Source organism: Oryx dammah, unplaced genomic scaffold, assembly GCF_014754425.2.
Source record: "Oryx dammah isolate SB20612 unplaced genomic scaffold, SCBI_Odam_1.1 HiC_scaffold_25, whole genome shotgun sequence".
NCBI classification, from domain to species: Eukaryota; Metazoa; Chordata; class Mammalia; order Artiodactyla; family Bovidae; genus Oryx; species Oryx dammah.
Window position 1 is genome coordinate 30649086 of NW_024070209.1, and position 24795 is coordinate 30673880.

Consider the following 24795-nt stretch of genomic DNA (forward strand, 5'->3'; position numbering starts at 1 on the left):
GAACAGGAGAAGGGGTAGTAATGGGCAGGTGTTTTTAATCCTTGTCTTTCAGGCTGGTCTCTTGATGGCAGCCTTTCTTTATAAGGTCCCACTTTGGTTAACATTTCAACCCATGCTCCATTCTGGAAGTGACTGGTTTTGAAAACTGAAATCCTGAAAAGTAGTCCCAACAGGAGACATCATAAGACAATGGCCGACAGGACTTAGCAATCCTGAACTGGTTCAACATTGTTAGCATTCTTGATTTTGAGCTACAAAGCAGAAAGGGAAACAGCAGTCAGGAATAAGATGCTGAGTCAGGAGAGGCAGGCGTTAAAGTGTGTTCTGTGCCCTGTTTAATAAAGTGCATTATAGCCAGTGCCACAAATTTGATTTGAACGATTTCTATTTTTCCCAGCAAAGATGTTATTACAGGTCAATCATTTCCATAAGTGAGAGCACATTTCTGGTGTATACTACACTGACAGATGGCTAGAAGACCTCTCTTTCATGATCCCAGGTGGAATAAAAAGGCAATTTACTATCTATAGGACTATAGGTATACTGGTAATGGAAGAGAATCATTCTTATACAAATTACTCAGTGTTTGAATCTGAACTATCAAATGAATCTGAGCTATAGCCAAATCAATTTGATAAACCATCAGAATATGATTGTACTGGCTCCAGCCTGCAAAGGCAATGCATTAAATTTTCCCCACAGGAAACGGTTTCCCAAGGAAACAGCAATTGCTTGATTGCTTTAAAAAAATACAAGAAAACTTCAGTGAGTTCAGACTATAAGGTGAAAACTCAGATGGCTGCTGATGTTCAAGGTCAAGACTCATGAGGGGGAAATCAGGATGCTAGACTGCTCTTGGAAACTCAATGGAGATTGTCTGTGTGCCCTGGCTTTCTCTGCATCTATTTCTCCTTGCAATGGAACATCTCATACTTGCACCGTCAGGTGTTCAGGGGCTCCCTGCTTTTCACTCAGCTAAAATTTTTGCCTTCAGAAAAGGAGTTATGATTGGTTTGGGTGCCCTCCCTTAACTCCCTTAGAATCCCTTGCATATATGTACTGAGGCAAAGCACCGAGCCTCCTGGGAGGAGGATACACTACTGTTGGCTCTTGGAGCAGATATGGAGACCAGGCCAAGCTTCCCAACTCCCAGCCTCAGTTCAGGGGCTGTGATTCTCGGTGTGCTTTCTGGACCAGCAACATCGGCTTCACCTGCAAAGTTATTAGAGATGCAGGTTCTCAGGCCAACCCCTGACCTGTTAAACCCACTTGGAGTGGGGTTAGCCATCTAGAGTTTTACAAGCATGCTGGGTGATTCTGATGCATGGTCAAATTTAGAACTATGGCTTAAGGGCATTTGAGGACCACTTACCGCTGAGGTGGCCTGTTGCTGAGTTCTGCTCTGGGATTTGCCCTCACCTGACTTACCCAAGACTTGACGTCTCCTCTGGGCCTGCCTGCACTCAGTGACTGTTGATGAAGAGGATCAGCCCCTTGCGTTAATTCAGTCAACTCTGAAGGGCCATTCTAACTCCAGAGCTCCCCCTAGAATCAGCCGAAGCTTCTGTTGCAAACACATGGTAGTTCAACTTCTCTCTTAGCCTGATTCTACTTCCATCAGGTACTCCCCACAAGCTCCAATAGCACTCTCCAGGAAGCCTTCTCCATGCAAATGACCACATCACAGTCTGATGTTCAGTGAGAGGAATCTGACCCAAGCCACAGTCACAGCCCTAGCCTGAGCTGCGCCTACAGTGGGCTGAGCAGTCTACACCTACTTCTCCTACCCATGAATCCACAGCACCAGCATGGGCTTGTACTCTGCACACATGCTAAACAAACAGCCTTCAGGCCAGGGTTTACCTGAGATTGGCACATAAGGCTGGAAATAGAGGTTAGACTAGGTCCTAAAGCCCGAGGTTAGCAGCCAGAGAGGCTGGGAAGACATCTGCAGACTAACCTGAAAGCCCCAGAAAAGGAGGCTTGATGTTAAGCTGGCCAACCTTCTTGCCCCTAAGGGGAGAAGGCGGAGGCAATCAGCAGTTAGAGCCGGGGATGTAGGCCAGGATCTTACACATATATCCTCATGCATTGAAATGAAAAGATGTAGAAATGTATTACCCCTCTCTACCTTTTTGCATGCTTGCTAAGTCATTTCAGTCGTGTCCAACTCTGTGTGACCCCCCATGGGCTGTAGTCCACCAGGCTCCTCTGTCCATGGGATTCTCCAGTCAAGAATACTGGAGTGGGTTGCCGTGTCCTTCTCCAGGGGATCTTCCTGACCCAGGGATCAAATTTGTGTCTCTTATGTCTCCTGCATTGGCAGGTGGGTTCTTTATGACTAGTGCCACGTGGGAAGCCCCTCTACCTTTTAAAGTCATGGCAAATGCTTCAAAATTCCTTTCGATTTTCTGTACATTTTACTCACTGTTCCTGTAGTGAAAGTGTGGAAAATGGGCCTGTAACTTGAGGACTCTGGAAAACTGCTGGTGATGATGTCATCCCTCTTCTTGCTGGCACTCGTGGCAGGACTGGTTGGGGGTATGAGTTGGTGTTTTCCACTGGAGACCCTGGTTAGACATACTGTGCAGTGCCTCAGCCTGGGACCTACTTGTCAACATCAAGGGACGTTCTTCTATTCTGTGTGTGCGTACCTTTTACTAGTGTTCTTGGGCCGGGGGTGGGCTCTGGTGTTTATAGTTATTTTTCCCCCTATTTTAGTTCACAGTAAATTGAGAGTCCCTTTGAGATGTTCAATTGGATCTATTGAGGTACATTAGGCGACATGGTATGGTGGGAATGCATAGGATATGAGGCAGGAGACCTAGTTTCTGGTCCAGGCTCTGCCACTTAGGGCAGTAGTGTGACGGAGAAGGCAACGGCACCCCACTCCAGTGCTCTTGCCTGGAAAATCCCATGGACGGAGGAGTCTGGTAGGCTGCAGTCCATGGGGTTGCGAAGAGTCAGACACGACTTCACTTTCACTTTTCACTTTCATGCATTGGAGAAGGAAATGGCAACCCACTCCAGTGTTCTTGCCTGGAGAATCCCAGGGACTGCCGTCTCTGGGGTCGCACAGAGTCGGACATGACTGAAACGACTTAGCAGCAGCAGCAGTGTGATGGTTAGCAGATTACTTCCCATTTCTGGCTCTGATGTCCTCAGCTGGGTGATGAGCTAGACGAGAGCCTGTCCAGCTTGAATGTTCTCAGTAGCAGACAGTAGTTCAGGTGCTGTGATGTCACAGTGTACCTGGTGAAGGTCACATGTGGAAACCTACCCCATCACAGACATGTTCTGCCACGAAAGATAGGGGTGCTGGTTTAGGCACGTTCAAAACCTTTAGGACTGTTCACTAGGTGAAATTAACACACTGTTGATCTCCTGGTCAAAGACATCAAATACACTTTCTCTGTTTGTCTCCCAGGTACTCTAAGAATAAGAAACATTGACTAAGCATTACAAGTTCTAAGTGTGTTAGTCACTCAGTCAGGTTCGACTCTCTGCGATCCCACGGACTGTAGCCCCCCAGGCTCCTCTGTTCATGTGATTCTCCAGGCAAGAATACTGGAGTGGGTTGCCATTCCCTCCTCTGGAGATCTTCCTGACCTAGGGATCGAACCCACACCTCCTGCATCCACCAGGGAAGCCCTACAAGTTCTAAGGACTTTGTGTATTGAAGTACAGGGACTGTATGCCTGGCATTCCCCATTTGTTACCCCCAGGTCCTACTTGACACTTCATAGCATACATAATGATAGTTCAGTATATTAAGTTGCATATTTAGTTCTGTTATCTGACTCTCCTTTATAAGAATATAAGCTTTCTGTGAGGAAGAACTTTTGCTCCTTGCACTATATACAGTGCATAGCATAGGGCTGGTGCTTAAAAATCTATCTGTTCAATGAGTGAATATATGTATATTCACTCAATATATGTATATACACATACACTTACATATATATTATTATTAAGCTTCAAACAGTATTAGGACATGGATATTATTGTTCCTGTCATTGTTTTAGGTGAGAAAACTGAGGTGTAGAGAGGTGAGAGAACTGGTTTTAAACCTAGGTAGTCTTCTCTGGCATCTCTGCTTTAATCATGCAACCATCCCTTTTTTCATACATGTTGCCTCTCTGAAACCAGGCATTCTGGAATGATCTTTGAACTTATTCAAAGAGACAGAGTCCCATATAAAAGTGACAGCAGATCTTTTATCATCATTAATAATCATTAATAGAATTTCTGCTCTGCCACACAGGATCTCACTCTAGAGATGCACGGGTTCCAACCTGAAGGAGAATGCAGCTGCCCCCTGGCGTCTGTGGGGAATTGGTTCCAGGATCCGCTGCAGACACCACAATCCATAGATGCTCAAGTCCCATGGCCCTGCCTTTCTTATTCAACCAACTGCAGACAGTACATATTTATTGAAAAGTATCCATATGTAAGTGGACTCATGCAGTTCAAACCTGTGTTGTTCAAGGGTGAACTGGAAAGCTTTTTGGTGAAAATGAAAGTGATGTTGGTAGATGGTAGGTAGGTAAGTAAATAACCTATGTACTGACTGCCAAGTAAGAGGTACAAGCTAGTGGCTCGCAAGTGCCTGAACTGACCTCAGGATAGCTATGTAACAGTCATTCTGCAAACCTTTACATCTGTTCACATGTTTATCTGTTTCTTTGCTTACTATTTCTTCTTGTATTTGACTCCTTCCTTCTGGATACCTTTCTTCTTCCTGTAGTACATTTGTCCATAGATGTAGTGGGTCTTGCTTAGAGCCTGGGGAAATACATTTTAAAGAAGGTCTTGCAGATCTGGGCCCTTCAGCCATGAAGGCTGTGAGAGTTGCAGGAGGAGGAATTTATTGTTAGCAGAGATTGTCAATGAAGAGCTGGGAGTTGGAGTGACCCATGTGGAAGAGAAGAGCAGGGGCAAATAAAAACTGAGGAAAGTCACTCCTGGTGGTGGAAAGGAAGGTGCTGGTGCTGCTAAGTCGCTTCAGTCGTGTCCGACTCTGTGCGACACCATAGACGGCAGCCCACCAGGCTCCCCCATCCCTGGAATTATGCAGGCAAGAACACTGGAGTGGGTTGCCATTTCCTTCTCCAATGCATGAAAGTGAAAAGTCAAAGTGAAGTCACTCAGAGCAAGCAACAATAGAAAGAGAGGTGCTGATACAGTGGCATGAGGCACTGGAGGCATCTTAAAAGCTCTGGAATTGAGGCAAAGAGGATCCAAAATAATGTGTGTATTTCTCACTGGTTTGAACAAAACTCCTGGACCCTGAGGGTGAAGATGAAGAACTGTGCTTTCCCTTTTAGGGAAGAGATGTATAGCAGAGTGGTTAAGAGTGCTCTAGGAGTCAGACCAGTTTGGTGTTACATCTGCGCTCTAAAATTTCTGTGACTTGGGTGAATTGACCCCTCCAGGGAAGCCAGTTTTCCCTTCTCTAAAATGGGACCAAATAGCTCCTACCACAGAGGTTATTATAAGGATTAAATTAGAAAATGCCTCTTATATTTTTGAAACACTCTCTGGGACTTGGTAAGTGCTCATTAAATAGTTGTTGTTGTTGTTATTGTTGTTGTTAATGTATTGATATTTAGAGTGTAGATCAGCCCTAAATTGTCCAATCACCTTTGCAGATGACACAGATAAAATGTGATCTTAATTGCCAGCCCTGTCCTGTAAGTGTCCCTGAATGGGAGAAAATTACACACTTTCTTTGATCTCTTGGACAAAGTTGACTGCTAACTTACAGATGCTGATCTCTTTCACTTGGAAGCGAGGGAGGCTACTCACAGAATGACCGGTCCAGAGGCTCCCTGGAAAACATCATTAGGCAGTTCTTCCAAATTACTGTTATCACTTAGATTCCTGGGGATGGAGTTGAGAAAAGAAGGAGGGAAACACAAAGCCACATAAACATCACTGTTAAAGGAGCCATTTCCCTCTAAATGGCCTGGAAGAATAGTCGGGGCTACTTACAGCTCATCGAGTTGGGTTCCATTGAATGCACAGTTGTGTATTTCTTGAATCCCATTCTTACTCAGCCATCTGAAATAAAAGACCCATTAAAAAACCAATAATGTCAGATGCAAACAGTACAAGAGTTTCATAATTGGAAGCACTGGGGCAAGGTCAGACAGCACAGGTTAGTGGCATAAATAAAATACCACCCTAAGACTCAGGGAGCAGGGTGGAAGGGAGACTGATTTATCACTGTATAACCTTTTGTAATGCTGGAAGTTTGCATTATGTGCATGTATTACTTATTCAGAGAAATCAATGAAATTTGATTTTGAGAAGGCACACTTAGGCATAGCAGCCTGGATTCCATAAGGTCTTTGCACATATCATTTGTGTGTAGAAATGATGCCATGGGAGGAGCAGACAAAGATCTTTCTCATCCTGAAGGACAGAAATCATATAGTTATTGAACAAGTGTCTGTAAGACAGAGAAAGAACATATTGTATCCCCTTTCTCTATTGCCTTAAGCCTCTCACTCATGCTCATTCACAGCAGCGGGCCTGGCTGTCATCAAAAAGTGATCTAATTAAACTGTCAGACAACCTGAACATCTCCCATGACCCATAAAGGACCTGGCTATTGGAGGTTTGTGGAGGTGGCTCTGGGTTAAGCCAGAAAGGAAGAGAAATCAATTATAGAGGTTGTGGGCTGTGGCAGGGTGAGAGGGTGTGAGGAGGCGAGGGAGGAGGCTCTGGGGGAGGTGGGACGGGATGGGGAATCGTTATCCAAATTGTGCAAAGAAGGTCAGTGAGCAGGTTTGCCTGGACAGGGGAGCCCAAGGGCAGCTTGGGCTGACAGATCTGCACTGCTGTGCTCCTGGATGGTCTGAAAACAAAAACAGAGGCCCAAGTATGGGAGAGCTTAGCCCAGAGAGCCTGTGATCACTTGTTCTTGATTTCGGTCAGGTCCTCGTCCTTGTCCGGCTCGGCGGGTTTGCAGATAGCACTGTTCCCAAAGCTGACCCAGGGACACGCCCATGTGTCCAGGATGTTGAGAGTTTCTGTTGCTGCAGTGGGGAGCCCAACAAGCCCAATCAAAGGAGGACACTGTGTGTGTTTTTCTTCCCCTTGAAAGCTAGTTAGCTGAAAATCCACACAGGAGCAATGCAGGTCTTTCAGAACATTCACAACAAACTGGTGGATTCTGATGGCCAAGAAGTAGCTGTGCACCCCCAATCCTGCCTGTCCCACACCTTCCCAAGTGTACCCAGCACATCCAGCCTTCCTCACTGGTTTGTCAGCCAATTGGCTGGGGGCGACAGTGCTGAAGCAGCTGTCCCTAACCGGTGGGAGCTGGATCCTAGGGGCTTTGGACCAGACAAAGGAGTCAACAAGCTTTTTCTATGAGAGGCCCAGTAATATATTTTAGGTTTTGTGGGCCAAGAGGCAAAATGAGAATATTACAAAGGTACTTTGTGTTAGTCACTCAGTTGTGTCCGACTCTGTGACCCCATGGGCTGCAGTCTACCAGGCTCCTTTGTCCATGGGATTCTCCAGACAAGAACACTGGAGTGGGTTGCCGTATGCTCCTTCAGGGATCTTCCAACCCTGGGATTGAACCCACATTGTCCTTTCCCGCATTGCAGGTGGATTCTTTACCATCTGAGCCACCAGGAAAGTCATCAGGTACTTTATATAGGTAATTAAAAAACAATTTCCATGAGATTTTTATTGACCTAAGTTACCAAAGTATAATAGTAATAATTGAGTACAATTTTTTTGTAATATAGGTCTACTATTGAAAAGAATGGATTTTTTTTCTTTTGTTTGGAGTAATATTTCGCTTCATTTAGGTTCTTCATTCATGTTCCTTATCATCAAAATCTTGATTTATAGAAACAAGTTCTAGATCAGGGACTAGATTAGGCCCTTGGGCTGTAATTGGCTGACCCTTAATCCAGCAAAAGTGGTGAGCAAATCCATGTGACTGCCAATTATCTTTTTTCTATAGGCTAGATAATTAATACTTTTTTCATGAATAGAAATAGATGTGGCTATGTAAAATGCAGACTAATTTAAGATAATTATTGTATTTAAAGTAGCCCTTTTTCTTTACAGATTTTCTCAATCAACAAAGGAGGTAGCATTTTTTGATGTTAATAATGGATTATCACACAATAAACAAATTATGTCCAGAATTCCTGCCCAGGGGGTGATGTTAGGCAGTAGAACTCTCAAACTATTACCAGAGAAGCTGGTAATTGTCAAATACGTGCCTAGTCTCATAAGAGAGAGGAGTGCTGGTTTTAAAACCAGCCTCATGATGATGGTGACGACAAACAGGGCAGAACATCAGCTAAGGAATAACTGAATCATGGTTTTCCTTAGTCTTTTTGTTTTGTCCTTTCCCCAGTATGTTCAGTCATTGAAAGCTCAGGAAGCCCCAGAAGCAGAGTCTGTCCTCTTTCTAAAGAATGAAGGTGTGGGAGGACCTGGCCCATGAAAGCTCACCGAGGGGCAGGAAGACGGAAGCCAGTTGAGGAAGGGAGGAAACGCATGTGGAGTAAGGCCGTAGCTAGGTACTTCCCTGTTCAGACTTCCTAGTTGCATGGTCAGTGGGGAGGTGGGGAAGGGCTCGAGGGCCTCCTTGTGGTGGGCTTTTACTCTTCATTTCCCCCTGAGCTACTAGCCAAGTGTCTGATAATCCTTCATTGTTGGACTATTTAATCATGTCAATGTATGGCAAAACCAATACAGAATTGTAAAGTAAAATAAAAAAAAAGAGAGAAAAAAAATACATTTATTTATATATATGTAGAAAAGGGGGTTAGGATTTTGAAAGATGCAGAGAGAGCTTTTGCCATCATCAGAGCTACTTTGCCAGGTTTTTTTTTTTTTTTCCCCAAGTACCCTTGGGTGTCCCTAGAGGCAGAACGTGCCCCTATAGCCAGAAGTAGGGCCCAGACAAAGAACAACTGAAGACTTAAACTGTGGAGAGTGTGGACCTTCTGATGCTGTTATATATGGATTAAGGGCCATCCAAGGTTAAGGGGAAAAAAAAAAAAAAAACTTTTCTCACAAATGTGAATTTGTCTTTTGGACACATGTCTGAGAAGTGTTGATTCTCATGAAAACTGTCCTCACTAGGAAAGTAGGTTCTCAGTTCTGGGGATCCATACAGTATCCATGGACAGGTGTCAGTGAAGAGCAGCTATGATCTCTATTTTTTATTTTTTGTAGTCTTGGGTTTCTGAGATGGTGTCCCAAATTCTTATTTCCTTAGGTTCATTTCCTCCACTTGGGAAGAGTTAAGACTAGGTAGGTCAGGAGAGCTTGCTTTCTGTCTGATGTTCTGGACAAAACGGATGTGTATCAGTATGCAAAACTGTGAGAATGTTATTAGTACACACCAGTTTTTAAAAAGTGAGATAATTGACATCTGACATTATATTAATTTCAGTTATATGTTTTCCATATGTTTTCTATAAAAATACTCAGTTCCCTGGTGGTCTGGTGGTTAGGACTTGATGCTTTCATTGCCCACGGCCCAGATTCAGGCCCTGATTGGGGAACTGAGATCCCACAGGCCTCGGTGCAGCCAAAAAAAATAAAAAGAACTGTATTAATAAACTTGCTTGAATCACAATATTTAAAAACGACATGTATGTTTAGAGCAACATTTAAAACAGTGCAAACATCCAGGTAGTTCTGATTCCGTTGATCACTAAGCTCCTCCCTCCATTATGAAAGCCAAGAATCCCTTTGCTGTAATACAGTAGGCCATTGGTACTCAGATACTCACCATTTTCCAGAAGTTCCCTTTTACCTTTTTGTTTTAACCTTCTTGGCTTTGGAGATTCTGTTTCCTCTGCTCCTCCTTTGCCAATGCTGTGGCTAAATTCCACTCATCTTTTAAGGCCTTCCTTCTCTCACTTAACTCTTCCTTCAACTCTTATGTCAAATTGTATTATTCCTCCTTTATGCTTAGAACAATTACTTTTATTTTGCACATATTTCCTACCACTTATTTATTTTGTTTTCTTGTTCTCTCATGCTTCTCACATCTCATCAACTCATTCCAACACACACACACACACACACAGATTTCAAATATCATGAGCAAAATTAAGTGGAAGGATTAGGTATTATCTACAATTTTGTTCTGCTGCTGTGTACTCTGAATCCATGCCTTTGACTTTATATTTTCCTTCATACATCCTATTTCTCTGCTAGTCCCTTTCAAATTTTTCTGTTGGCTCTCTGTAAAAAATTTTTTGGGCTCCCCTTGTGGCTCAGCTGGTGAAGAATCCACCTGCAATGAGGGAAACCCGGGCTTGATCCCTGAGTTGGGAAGAGCTCCTGGAGAAAGGAAAGGCTACCCACAACAGTATTCTGGCCTGGAGAATTCTATGGACAGTATAGTCCATGGGGTCGCAAAGAGTTGGATACAACTGAATGATTTTCACTGTAATAAATTTATGTCAAATACTGTGTTTAGCTTTATTCTTCAATGTATCCTCCTCTCTGCCTACTATTTCCCTCTGTTCCCCCCCTTTCTCTTTTGTTGTTGTTTTTGTTTGTCTGCTTTTCATATAGATGGATCTCTGGATCATATTACTGCTTTGAAAAGAACCAACATTCTTTCTAGAGTAGAACTTGCTTTTTGTACATAACCACATATTGAAGCACACGTATATTTTAAAGAAACACAGCAATTTGTGAAATGTAAAGAGAAAATACTTTTCTTACATATGTAATTGCAATTACCAGTCCCCCAAATGTCCTTCTGTGCATTTAACTTCCAAGGATCCCCTAAGCACTTGGGTAGCCTGAGTGCCCTATTTCCTGGCCATCTTGGGGAATGGATAAACTGCTACACAGGATACTGGCACAAATGATTAGAAGATAGTTCATTAACAATGTAGAGTACATTTACAAACTTTCCCCGAAATCATAGAGAGTAGCTCAAGCTCATTAAAAAAATGTGATTGTTCTAAGCAAATGTGAAGTCATCTTATATGCCCAGTGTGGGGCTGAACAGGAGCTGCTTGGCATGGTTATGAGGGAATATCCATATCTTCCTGATTCAGACTCCTCCTTGGTCTTTTTCTTTGGGCAACAAAAGCCTTGCCAGGCAATAACTAGCTTTATTGATGCATGAGTTATTCTGTCCCTCAGAACAGATGTTGCATCACAGGAGACCATCATTCAAAGAGCAATTTTAAACACTTGAATCGCACCACAGAATCATAAATTATTAACATGGCTCCATGCTGTGATTTGGAAATGTAAAGTTGGGAAGTGAGAGAAAAACACAAAATCAGAGACAAATTGGAATGGAGAAATGCCAAAGTTACACCCCCCTGCCCCCTGCAAAAAAGGGAACATACCATTATGACAAAGAAAGCATTACATGAAAAGCCAAATGTTACTCCATTGGATTTTTTTTTCTTTACTTACACAATCATACTTTCAAAACTTAGCCCCATGAAAGAATTTCTTTCAACTGTGTGGATATTTATATTATCTTGAATATCTCTGGAAGAAAGTACAGACAGATTAGATGTTTATATCAGCTCCATCCCGTGTCACCTCCCCACATGGAGTCTACTTGGCATGGTGTAGTCTTTAACTGAGGTAATACTTAAATAGTTATAGAATGAGGAGCTCAATGTTTGGGAAATTGATGACATCTAATTTATCTCTACTATATCAGTTCTTCTTGAAAGTGCAATTGCAGACATGCAGTCTGTTACATCTCTGAAAGTTTTCTAGGCTAATTCAACTGTGTGAGGTTATCATGTACTCATTTATTATCCTTGCCTCCACAGTTGGTACCTGCTCAATATGACAAAGTCACTTAAGCTGACCTTCCATTTCTACCAAACCTCTCCATTCACCTTAGTTGGGCCTTCATCTTCCTCCATTTCAATCTACTTCTTAAAGCTAGTTTTCTTCCTCTGACCTCTTTTGAGTCACAGAAAAGTTTGATCATTGGTTTTCCTCTTCCTGACTAAAAGGATGAAGAAAATCTCATTTTTCTGTTTGTACCTCTCATCCTCTGAAACTTCCCTGTTGAGTCTGATCTAACATTTAAATGTAAAAGGAGTAAACTGTCTGGGACAATTTGAGAAACTAGAGGGGATTCTCTATTTTTCTCTCTCCCTCCCTCTCTCCTTCCTTCCTTCATTACATCTCTTTCCTACCTCTTCCTTTTGCATCTGTCCAGATTCTTACAATTTCACTATTGAAAATAAACTTGCTATCATATGTTGCCTTTTCTGTTGCTCTTTCAAAATAGATACCTTGGGAAAAGGTAAATACATTGTCATTAACACTTCAGTCAAGTGATTTCTTTATGCCTAGGGCAGCCTGGGCATTCTGGAAGGAGGAGGGGAGGCTGGGGGAAGAGCAGGGGAGTTACAGGAGGGAGGTGAGAAAAGGCTCAATAGTGAAGAAAGGAGAGACTTCCTGATTTGCTGGCTGGCTCTGTTGACAGCTGTCTGACTGAGGAGCCTGCTGACTAAGTTGAGATTAGCTGGTCTTTAGGTAGAGGTGGGATGCTTGCTGTTTACCTTCCTACCCCTGCTCACCCAGAGCAACACATTTGGAGGCTGTAGACTACACAGTGCTTTTTACAGGCCCAGAGGCTGTTGGGCAGAACAGCTATGAGTAAAGAGTTGGTGACCGCTCTTCAAACTTACAGTAAAACCTTTTGGAGAGACTGAATCTTGTGAACAGCTGGCAAGTGCTTAATACCTGTGTTGGATATTAACCTAGAGAGAGACAAAATAAGAGTGAGTGAAAAATGAAGCTGGCTGTTTTAACAATTGCCACCGTCTAGGCTTTCCAAATACAAAATTTCCATATTGAGCTTTCAGAAAAACTACCAGAAAATCCCATAATACACGTGAATCATGCTTATGTTTTCTATTTTAAGGCTCTAATCAGGGTTTAGGAAGCTGCTGATACCTTAGAGAAAAGAAACTTACACTCAGACACAAAGATGGACACAATGCACACTTTTGCTTAAAAAGAAGAAATCAACATAATCCAAAAGTAATTTGCAACTGGACAACAAAATTTTCCTAAATGATCTCCTACTTCCAACCTCTACATACTCTGAAGAATTGCCTCTTCTCCTCTCCAAGTGATTCTGTCGATAATAGGGCATGAATTCCATACCCTTTGACCTCAGAGGGCCCATGTGGGCCCATCAAACTCTCTCCTGGGAAGAAGTTGGAAGTCGGTTAGAGTGGAGTCCACTGATGCCATCATGCTCATGAGATAGATAGTCCCTACATTTCTAGAGCTGAGATTTCCAGAGCTATATTGGATCCTTCCCAAGGCTTTCATGTCTTGGCCTGGGTTCCCCAGGAAACCAAGCCTGAGATAAACACTGCCTTATAGATAGTATATTTGATAATGTGACTTCAGTGAGTTGGGACAGGGGAAATGAAACAGAGATGAGGGAAGGATAATCAATATGAGTTGAGTTGGCCAGCACTACTTGTGACTGGTCTTTAATGCAAAGGACTTGACGTAGGATATTTTCAAAATGGGTATCAAAACTGTTGCTCTGAATGAGGAAGAAAGGGAAACATTTATTCACAGACTACTCTTTCCTGTTGGTTGACGGCATCCCCATGATGTTAACTCTCCACCCTGACTTGTATGCTTGTGGGTACCCAGAGACTTCCCTCTGGGCATCTCTTACATTGGTGTAGAAGCTGCCCTGGGACTAGAAATGAGAGGAACACAAGGTCAGAGTAGGTGTTGTCCAATTTAAATTAAGGCGGTTGAAATTTGAGTGGAACTGGCTTCCACAGCAGTGGTGAAGAAGATTTTCAATTGACAATGAGAGTTGCCTGGCATACTGTTTTTCAGCATTTCTCAGGCTCCTGTGAGATACTCAAAATCCTCCCAGTACCTCCCCACTCCCATTTCCATTTTCTCTGTGTGTCTTACCTACATTTGGTCTTTTTGCTGGCAAGCTAAAGAACCTGCACCAATACACTCATCATTGTGAAAGAGCATGTGTGTCTGGGGTTTATGATTCTAGAGTAGACTTTGGTGTCCTGCTCTTTGCTTCTGTATTCAGAGAGCCCATAAATTCTGCCTACGGATTCTCTGTAATGGTTCTCAGATGTTTTGCTCCTGCTCGGTTCTCAGTGATCCACACAGAACACATCTTCATCAGTTCTTCTTTTGATTATTTTGACAGCCCTTGAGATGGTCTCCCTTTGTTTTTCGTTTGTGGAAAATGGCTGTTACCATGGTTTTATGAAGACTTCATTGTGTTATTTACTTAAAAATTTCTTCCCACTGAAATATAAACTGTTTCGTGTTTGGACCTGAGTTAACACAAGCATATACAGCTATCTAACAGCCAGCACACTCAAGATAAAACCCAGTGCCACCACCCTTCAAATTATGCTGTGTGGCCCCTTTGTCCAATAGTTACCTCTCCTTTTACTTCCTATTCCTACCAACCACTGATCAGTTTCTATTTATATAATTTTGCCTTTTCCAAAATGTCATGTCTGTGCAACCATATATTATGGAACTTCTTTCTTACAGTATAAGGCATTTGAGATTCTCCCATGTTACTGTATGTATCGGTAGTTCACTGTTCTTTATTGCTGGTTAGTCTTCCTTTAAATGGGTATATCATCATTTGTTCATTCATCGGTAAAAGAACACCTAGGTTGTTTTCGGCTTTTGTGATTATAAAAAAATACTGCTTTAAACATTTGTGTATTCTGTGTGTGTGTGTTTGAGTGAGAGAGACCAAGATTGACAGAGGGAGAGAAAGAGAGGCCATTTCTACCTTCCTTGGGTAAATGTCTATGAGTGGGATTGCTAGGTCGATGGTGAGTATATGTCTAACTGTATTAGAAACTGCCAAACTGTTTTGCAAAGTGGCTGTACCATTTCGTATTCCCACTTGCAATATAGGAGAATTCTAGCAGCTCTATATCCTTTGGTGTTTTAAAAAGATATATTCGTTGAATATAAAAATTATATATATTTATTGTGAGACTTATGGAAACATCTACAGAGGACAGTAAAAATCACCTCTAGATTCACTACCCAGAGATAGCTTCTGTTAACATTTGGAGTTTGAAATTTCTAACCCAAACAAATAGCTTTCATGACTGTGCTCCATCGCCTCTGAGATTCTACTCAGAGAAATACCAACAGAAGCATTGCCATAACTAAATATCTGCTAGCTTGACACACTCCTATTCTACATTTGTTATTTAATCATATCCAGCCTTCCACTATTTTTAGATCACTTCCCATGGGTCTATGGAATATTCTTTTAATGAGACATCAAAGACCACACTTAATATTCTTTGACAATCTATACTACTATGTGCAGATTGGGAATACAGTATGTGCTCATAAAATACTAGGTTAATTGGTTGATGTTTCTAAAACATTTCTTGCTTCTGTCACCAGAATTTATTAAAACCCTTATTCAGTTAATTTACTTGTCAGGTATCACAGCTACTTGGAGTAATTCATCTTAAACAGGGGGGAGGTCTGGAGGCCAGGAATCAGGAGGATGGACATGTTAAGAACTTGACACAAGCCATTTCATCTTTCCAGATTAGAAAGGACACGGAATGTGTGAATATCAAGGTAGACATTATATCAGACACTGCTCTAACCTGCTTCACACTCTTTTGTTCCATCTTTTACTTAGTGGTTACCATAGCAGCCAGCTACATACAGATTTAACTTAGCAGACATTGGCCTCAGTTATACTGGGTCTCTCTCATTTTCTACCCTAGGTTCCTCTACCATCTCTGAGTGGGACACTTGTAAGAATCTGCTCAACTATTTTGAGGCAGGGGGCAGATTGGGAAATACTAGGAGGTTGCCGTCTCATAGGGCAACTTTTCTAGTGGTGAACTCTTCCATCCCTTGGGTGAACAATTCTGAATATATTCTGAAGGACAACTTAGATGGACTCTAGCATAATTTGGCCTTGATTTCCTGGTGGCAGTCAGCCAATAAGACATTTCTGAGTTAGCTTCTCTCGTTCCTTCCTTTCTTCTTCTTAGTCATCTAACCCCTCTCCTCCAGTTTGAATGTAAAAGAAACTGCTTATTTGTTGAGTCCTTGTTCAGACATAGTTTGGATCACCTAGACTAAGAGAGATACTAACTTGTACCAAGTTTCACCTTTTCATGGACTCACTGATGGTTATCATCTATCTTTACTCCAACTTTGTCTCCAGTTTCAGCCTGGCTTTGTTTCTTTTCCTTCTTTTACAGTAAAGTTTCTAGAAAGGGTTGTCTGTGAATGCTATCTTCATTTTCTATGTTCTATTCCTTTTCAGCTTGTTGAGGATGCTCCAATTTGTTTTCATGCTATATCTCTCCACTGAATCTACTTTTCTCATGCCCCATGACTACTAACCCGTAAACAATAAATCTAATGGTCACTTTAAATTCTCTTTTTCTTATGCCTTTCAGAAGTCAGTACTCTCCGCCAAGTCTCTCTCTTTTATTAGTTTCTGTCCAGTTGAACTTTTCTATTATCCCACATCTTTGTTAGTCCCTTTGACCTTTTTTTGTTGTTGATGCCTCCTCTATCTGTGGGTTTTCCAGGTGGCTCAGATGATAAAGAATCAGCCTGCAATGAGGGAGACCTGGGTTCGATCCCTGGGTTGGGAAGATTCCCTGGAGAAGGTCATGGCAACCCACTCCAGTATTCTTGCCTGAAGAACCCCCATGGACAGAGTAGCTTGGTGGGCTATAGTCCATGAGGTTGCAAAGAGTTGGACATGATGGAGCAACTAAGTACATGGCACATTGCCTCCATCTGCACTCTGAGCCTTCTGCCCTTTCTCTCTCATTTTGCTGGGAAGGTCTCATTTCCCATGGCTTCAAGTAGTGTTGATATGATGACCACTCCTAGATTTATAGTTGACTTCTGACCTCTCCAGTCTGTCCCTGAAGTTCACTTCATATATCCTGTTCTGCACATCTTATTGGCATAGTGAACTAAACTAGTCCCCCTGCTATTACCTTCACAAAACTGCTCTTTCTCAGTTCTTCCTCATAAATAGCACTCCCATCTATCAATTGTTAGAAATGTGACAGTAAACTTGGCTTCTTTATCCTCACCCCCCAGAAGTCACTCCATCTCGAAGTCCTCTTAGATTCCATTTCCAAAATATTTCTTGATTCCATACAGTTTCTTCCATCTGTATCAACACCATTCTAGAACAAACCGCCATCATTGTTCAAGATTTCTGTCATAGTCTACTGCTTTCCAGACATTTAATCCTATCCTTCTCAAACCCATTTTCCATTCAGCACAGAGCATTCATTTTAAAAGTGTAAATCAGATGGCATTAGTTCTCTGCTTTTCTTTAGTTATTTCCCATAGTAAAATTTTTACTCTTTACTGCCTACTCTTGACCCTCATCTGATGTCATTTCCCCAATTCACTTCAGCACCACTGCTTTCCTTCAATTTTTCAGATACACTAAGTTCCTCCCTGTTTCCAGGCATTTGCTCATGTTCCATCTGGAAGGCTTACCACCCATGCCTTACCTGGCCAACCTCAACTCATTCTTCAGGGTTCAGTTACAAATGTCATTTTCTGAGAAAAGAGCTCCCTGATTGCCAATCTAACTTAAGGTTTTTGATTTTTCCCAGTATAATCATATTCTTTTTAGCAATTTCCCCTTACTACTGCTCATCAAAATTCTTAACTGTATATGATTTTGTGTTTATGTTCTATTCAACGTCTGTGTCTTCAACCAGATTGAACAACTTCAACATTCTTCCAATGACAGAAATCATGTTTTTTCCTGAAAACTCAATGCCGACACAGTGGGTGACACTGTCAAGCGCTTGTGTATGTACCAGGCCAGGCAATGTGTTATGTGTTGTCAGAGATGAACACAAAAAAGGAATCACTCACTAGTTATGTTTCATACCTAATGGATTTAATATTAGGTTAAATTATCCATTACCTGATGCATAACAACCTGGCTCTGTCTTAGTAAATGAGTAAGAATTTTATATAATTGAAGGAGAAAAAGGTTTCTTATTATCAATAAGAAGAGTGCAAGTACATTATTTAATATCAATAATATGCACTTCCAAAGTCACTATACTTATGGGACATCTATAAATGTCTGTAGATGCACATTGAAATCTTTGGTCTTTATAGAAAACACACAGCAAACGGCTAAGATTATTCCAGTAGTTTTGAGTTTTAGACACTTAAAAAGATCTAGTGACTATCTAGTGAGATGGATTATTGATGATAACTCTATAGCTGAAACTCTTCATAACCCCAAGATAACTCAGGAAATGGAGTTTGGATGAACACTTATATTTCAATTCATTTTTCCCCTTTGATCAATAAATTCATGTCTGATGGAGCCTGGAAGTGGGTAATCAACTAGGAGCTCTATGTCTCAATGGGTTTGCTTTGGTCAAATGACTGTTTGCTGTGAAATTATTTTGATTCACTCAACCACAGTTAATCTTCAGAAACAGGTAAAGGCCTGAGGGTAAAATGCCAACAAATTTAAGTTCTGCAAATGGATCTTCTAAAGCGAGATAACTGCTCATAGTCCTCCCTTCTCAACAGCTGGCTTTTCATTCTGAACTGGTGTTAACACCTTTCATGCCTGACTGTCCTCAGTATTGATTAGTGATGAAAATGGATCCTTCTATTGCCAGGATGAACTTAGTGAGGTCCCTTCAGTTGATGGGAACCAATTCCTCTATGTCATGCCATCTCACTCAATAATATATTTGCTTCCAAGAACAATTGACCCCACAGCTCTAAGGCTCATTGTCCCGAACATCATTAGTGCTTTCATGAACATTCAACAGTGCTGGTATGTGTTTTTTCTTAAACTTTCAGTGTTTTGGGCTCACTTGTCTTGCTTTGGGCTATACATCTTCCTTCCATACAATGCCCATCCTATCCAAAAGAGGATGACAAAGACCATACCCTTGTATTCAGGGAATGCACAGGTGAATTGAGGACTTAAGGCTAGTATAGAGGAAATACTCAGATGGGTCTAGTGCTAAGATATATGTTGTTGATGGTGAGTGTCTTAAGACTCAGGGAAAGGGAGAGCAGTGTGAGATGGATTACTCATAGAGGAGCTCTTGCAGGAAGGAGAGGAAATCAGATTTTAAGACAGTATAGAGCTTATTTGCCTGAACTAGGGAAATGAGTGTGTATAGCTTAAACCACAAGAGGGGTTTGAGAGATGGGGCACAGGGGAAAATGGAATGGAAAGGGAAGGGAAAGAGGAGGCAGTATCTCAACAACTTTTAAAACTAGGTAGAGAAGCATGCGGAGAAGGCAATAGCACCCCACTCCAGTACTCTTGCCTGGAAAATCCTATGGATGGAGGAACCTGGAAGGCTGCAGTCCATGGGATCGCTGAGGGTCAGACACGACTGAGCGACTTCACATTCACTTTTCACTTTCATGCACTGGAGAAGGAAATGGCAACCCACTCCAGTGTTCTTTTCTGGAGAATCCCAGGGATGGGGGAGCCTGGTGGGCTGCCATCTATGGGGTCGCACAGAGTCAGACATGACTGAAGTGACTTAGCCGCAGCAGCAGCAGTACATAATCCACTGAACTGAAAAATGTCAGGAGAACAAGACATCACTCTTCATCACACGTGCTAGCCAAGAATGCAATTTTTTCTATTCCACCCAAAATCCACCATGGCAGGGAATGATCAATTCTGAGTTTGTGAACTGAGGCAGAAGCAGAGTTCATACCATGGCCTTAATGGCCTCTTGAGATATTTTAAAGAAAGCTGAGCACCGAAGAATTGATGCTTTTGAACTGTGGTGTTGGAGAAGACTCTTGAGAGTCCCTTGGACTGCAGGGAGATCCAACCAGTCCATCCTAAAAGAAATCAGTCCTAAATGTTCATCAGAAGGACTGATGTTGAAGCTGAAACTCCAATACTTTGGCTACCTGATGCAAAGAGCTGACTCATTGGAAGAGACCCTGATGCTGGGAAAGATTGAGGGCAGGAGGAGAAGGGGATGACAGAGGATGAGATGGTTGGATGGCATCACCAATTCGATGGACATGAGTTTGAGTGAACTCCGGGAGTTGGTGATGAACAGGGAGGCTTGGCGTGCTGCAGTCCATGGGGTCGCAAAGAGTCAAACACAACTGAGTGACTGAACTGACTTGAGATATTTTAGGCAAATTTGATATAAGAATGGGATACTGTTAGTTGTGTGTCTAGGTTAGGGTTTTATTATTTTTGCCAAAGCACATTTCCTAGAAGCCAAGATTGAGGGTTTGAACTTGAACTGCTTTTCTCATCTTCTGATTGGTTTATCACGATATATTTGCACCTATTTTAAGACTGTTTCTTCCTTATTGTTTTCACATTGTAAAGTGCATTTTTCTGTCTCTTAGATAAAATGTACTTCTTCCTCCTGGCCACTCTGGGAGAAGTTAGTTATCCACTGATTCATAAGAAGGAGATGAGTGTCCCATAGTTAATTAATAAAAGAGAAGACTCCTTACCTTTTCAGGCTCACTGATGCTAAGATTTCTATTAAATGTAGGTCCTTATTGACTGAGAGTTTGTGTCTCTATATACACCATTAGAAAAGATGCTAACATGTACTTTCCAAATCATTAAATAAAGATTTGATTAAGTATAGAATCACATAAACTTGGAGTTAGGTGGGAGTGTGTGTAATAAGCTGTTGTTCAAAGAAAAGGGCATTAGACTTAAGACTAGGAACCCTGGATTTAAGTGCTTTCTCTCTCACAAGCTGAATGGTGTTAAGCAGTTCATTGACCTTTTCAGAGCCTCAGTTTCTCCTTCTGTAAAATGATCTTGTATACGCCACTTAGCTGAGACAGTAGGAGAGCCTGTTTTCTTGTCTCTCCAGTCTCATGTTTTCAAAGTTAGAAATATTTAACTCCTGTTCAGCTCAAACTGGCCTTGGTCTCCATGGAAACCAGACTCTGTAGCAATCGGTGGGAATTTAATAAGCCCCAAAGCAGGGTTCTGAAGATCTCAGCCTTATTAGCCTGGCTGCAGATTCTCTCTCTGTGTGTATGTGTGTTAAGATTTATTTATCATTGATTTTTTGGCTGTGCTGGTCTTTGTGGCCGTGTGAGGGCTTTCTCTAGTTGCAGCGAGTGGGGACTGCTCTCTAGTTGCAGTGTGCAGGCTTCTCATTGTGGTGACTTCTCTTCTTATAAAGGATGGGCTCTAGGTGCACAGGATTCAGTAGTTTTGGCTCCTGGGCTCTAGAACGCTGGCTCAGTAGTTGTGGCCCATGGGCTTAGTTGCTCCATGGCATGTGGAATCTTCCTGTCCCCAGCGTTAGCAGGTGGATTCTTAAGCACTAGACCACCAGGGAAGGCCAGATTCTGTTTTTAGTTTTTTTTTAGTTGGCTGTGCTGAGTCTCCATTGCTTTGCATGGGCTTTCTGTAGTTGCAGTGAGCAAGGGCTCCTCTCTGTTTTGGTGCCCAGGTTTCTCATTGCAGTGGCTTCTCTTGTTGTGGAGCACAGGCTCTCGGGTGTGGTTTTCAGTAGTTGTGGAGGATAGGCTCAGTAGTTGCAATGTGTGGGCTTAGTTGCTCTTTGGCGTGTGAAATCTTTCCAGACCAGGGGTTGAACCTGTGTCCCCTGCAATGCCAGGTGGATTCTTATCCACTGTGCCACCAGGGAGGTCCCGGATTCTGATCTGAGCTAATATTCTGGCTTAGCAATCAGGCTCTGTTCTTATTCTCAGATGGGAAGTGTAGCATAGCGTCACACTAGTAGCTGTGATGCTAGAGGTGCACGTGTGCTAAGTAACTTCAGTCATGTCCAACTCCTTGTGACCCCCATGGACTGTAGCCCCTCAGTTCCTCTGTCCATTGGACTCTTCAGGGAAGAATACTGGAGACTGGAGTGGGTTGCCATGCCCTCCTCCAGGGAATCTTACCGACTCAGAGATCAAACCTGCTAGAGGATCTGGATTTAAGTCCTGACTGTACTGCTTTTTAAGATGTATGGCCTTAAGGAGTTAGTTGAAGTCTATAGGACTCAAATCTTTTATCTCTCACCCAGGGAAATAAGATTATTCCAAATGAAGCCTTAGCTCTGTGTCCAGACACTGTTATTGATCATGCATGCTGTGCCTGCTAAGTTGCTTCAGTCACGTATGACTCTTCGTGACATCATGGACTGTAGCACTCCAGGCTCCTCTGTCCATGGGGATTCTCCAGGCAAGAATACTGGAGTGGGTTGCCATGCCCCCCTCCAGGGGATCTTCCTGACCTAGGGATTGAACCTGCGTCTCTTATGTTTTCTGCATTAGGAGGTGGATTCTTTATCATTAGCACCACCTGGGAAGTCCATTGATCATGGTCCAGACTTACATTCCTTTGCCCTCACTGAGAACTTGTCTGATTTCCTGGTTTCCATAGAACCTGAACCATGACTTGCTTTCCTCTAGTTCTCTTGGGCACTGAGATGCTGTTTCCATGTCTGGGTCTCTGTTCTGCTTGTGGGACCTCTATGATGCCTGGACAGGGTTGTCTGTTACCTTTTGCCTGAGGCTCCATGTGCCCGGTCGCAACCACTGGAAGCCACAGCTGAACATCCCAGATTCCTCCTGCCCCTTTTCTTTAATTTCCTCCTGCTTCTTTTGACAAACCTGCCTGGATTAACCTTCTTGCCTGTCTGATTCTGTTCAGTCTCTGGGTCCTGATCATGCTATCACCTAGAGGCTTGTTGGTCATCTCAATGAAAATTACTGCAAAGCCTTAAAAAAATTGAAGATGACTTACCAATTAAAAAAAAATACAAGTGATCCAAATTTGTTGTCTTCTGTGATGACAAATGACTATAAGAAATAACGCTACAAAGCGGATATTTTTAAATTTGACACATTTATCTTTTTTTTTTTTGACACATTTATCTTTTTAAGGGAAAGGTGATGTATTAATGAGGAGGAATACAACGACATTTCAAAGGAAAGAATTTGGGGAAAAAATGGAAATTTATTGCCGAAAATGATGCATGTTTTCATTTATAAAAACTCACAGTGCATATTTTAAAAACAAGGCTATGCAACTTTCTGACTCTAAAGCTTTTCACTGGGTTTTGAACCCTTTGATTAGAAACATAAAAATGCAACATCTTTCAGGTAGTTTGTTAGAACATCTGATTGACATTAGGGAAGAAAATTGACTAGCTGAATTTCATAAAAATGTTTGCATGAAAGAATTGGATGGAACATGAAGTCTGGATGACTCAGGGAGGGTAGCCATAGGCTTGTCTTCTATTGGAGCTATTTGTTTCAGTGAAGTTTTGTTCTCATCTTTGACAGCCATTAAAATCTAGTGTTGATACGACCCATGAATTGCTTTTCCAAATGTTAAACTAAGGATTAAAAAAAAAAAAAAGTGTGGGGAGAACAAGATGGTGGAGGAGTAGGTGGATGTAGAGTATATTTCTCTCCATGGATACATCAGGAATACACCTTCGGACACAGAAGTGTGTGCAGAGCACCAGCTGAGAGTGGACAGGAGTACCTGACCAGTGGAAAAGAATATATAGAATCATGCAAAATTTAGTAGGACAAAGGAACTAGGGGGAAAAGTAGGAGTGTTAGTAAGACTGGACCTGCCCTCGGTGGGTGGGGGAACTGAAGCAGGGGTCTGATCCCCACACTGGGGCAGTATCTGAGTCAGAGGAGAAACATTTAAGGCTGAGAGTGAAACAGCTGATCTGTGGCAGCCTAAATGGAATGAGAATCAGACAGTCCTTGCCAGAGCCATACATGCCCCAGACAGGAATGCTGGTCCCCTGGAAGGTGCAGCGACTGGGAGCTGGAGTTTAGGGATTGTGGAGCAATCCTAGGGTGATGGTTGTTGGTGATTGAGGAGAGATGGATCAAGGGGAAGTGAGGGAGGAGATCGTGGTGGGAAATGCCCGTGGAGGAAAGCCAGGCAGCCATGGAAGCAAGGTGATACTGCTGAGTCACATGTAGAGGGTGGAGCCATCACCATAGCCTCTCTCTCCTCACACGCCAGCATCGGCAGCTGAGCAATAGAGAGGCTGGCCCATCAAACATCTCATGCCCTGAACTACAGAGTAGGACCCCACCCAGGGTGCTCCTTTAAGTGCCTGATGTGCCAATCTACAGAGTAGGACCCCAGCCAGGGGGGCCTCTATGTGCCTGACGGGCTGAACAACAGCAAAGGACTTCGGGTAAGGGAGCCCTCTAAGTGCCGCAACAGGCGGAGCTTGGGAGAAAGACTAGCCAAAGAGGCCTTCTGATCGCCAGCTACAGGATTGAAAAAAGACTCTGATAGGAACATAACTCCTGCAGTGGAGGCCCTCCGTATCCCTGCACACTAGGCACCGCCAGGGTCCCTGAAAGCCAGCCAGCTGCACCACCTTCACGCTCAACTCTCACTGGGGCAGAGCTGCCTCAGGCAAAAAAAAGTCTTGTGTCTATGTGCACAGGGTCGCTTCAATCATGTCTGACTCTTTGCGACCCTGTAGACTGTGGCCTGCCAGGCTTCTCTGTCAGGGAGGGGGATTCTCCAGCAAGAATACTGGAGCGTATTGGCCAATACTGGTTGCCCTACCCTTCTAGAGCACTATATTTCCTGCTGCCCTAGCCACCAACTCCCCTGAGTACCTGGTGCTGCCAGAACCCCTGAGACCCAAGCACCTGCAGCACCTCCACACCTGGCCCTCACAGGGGCAAACCAAGTCCTCCAGGGCAGCCTCAGGAGCAAACCCCAGTGGACAACCCTCATGTAGAGGTGGAATA

The 24795-nt window shown here is 42.8% G+C and overlaps 1 protein-coding gene across 1 annotated transcript in view; it reads right to left on the reverse strand.

Moving 5' to 3' along the window:
• The window catches only part of FSHR (follicle stimulating hormone receptor), a 191327-nt gene that overhangs the window by 18669 nt on the left and 147863 nt on the right, over window positions 1–24795 (reverse strand). The window contains exons 5-8 of the mRNA XM_040224770.1: window positions 12681–12752; window positions 11437–11514; window positions 5995–6063; window positions 5809–5883 (exon numbers count right to left, since the gene is read on the reverse strand). Coding sequence (XP_040080704.1) covers window positions 5809–5883; window positions 5995–6063; window positions 11437–11514; window positions 12681–12752 — 294 coding nt within the window. The remainder of the gene's footprint in view (window positions 1–5808; window positions 5884–5994; window positions 6064–11436; window positions 11515–12680; window positions 12753–24795) is intronic.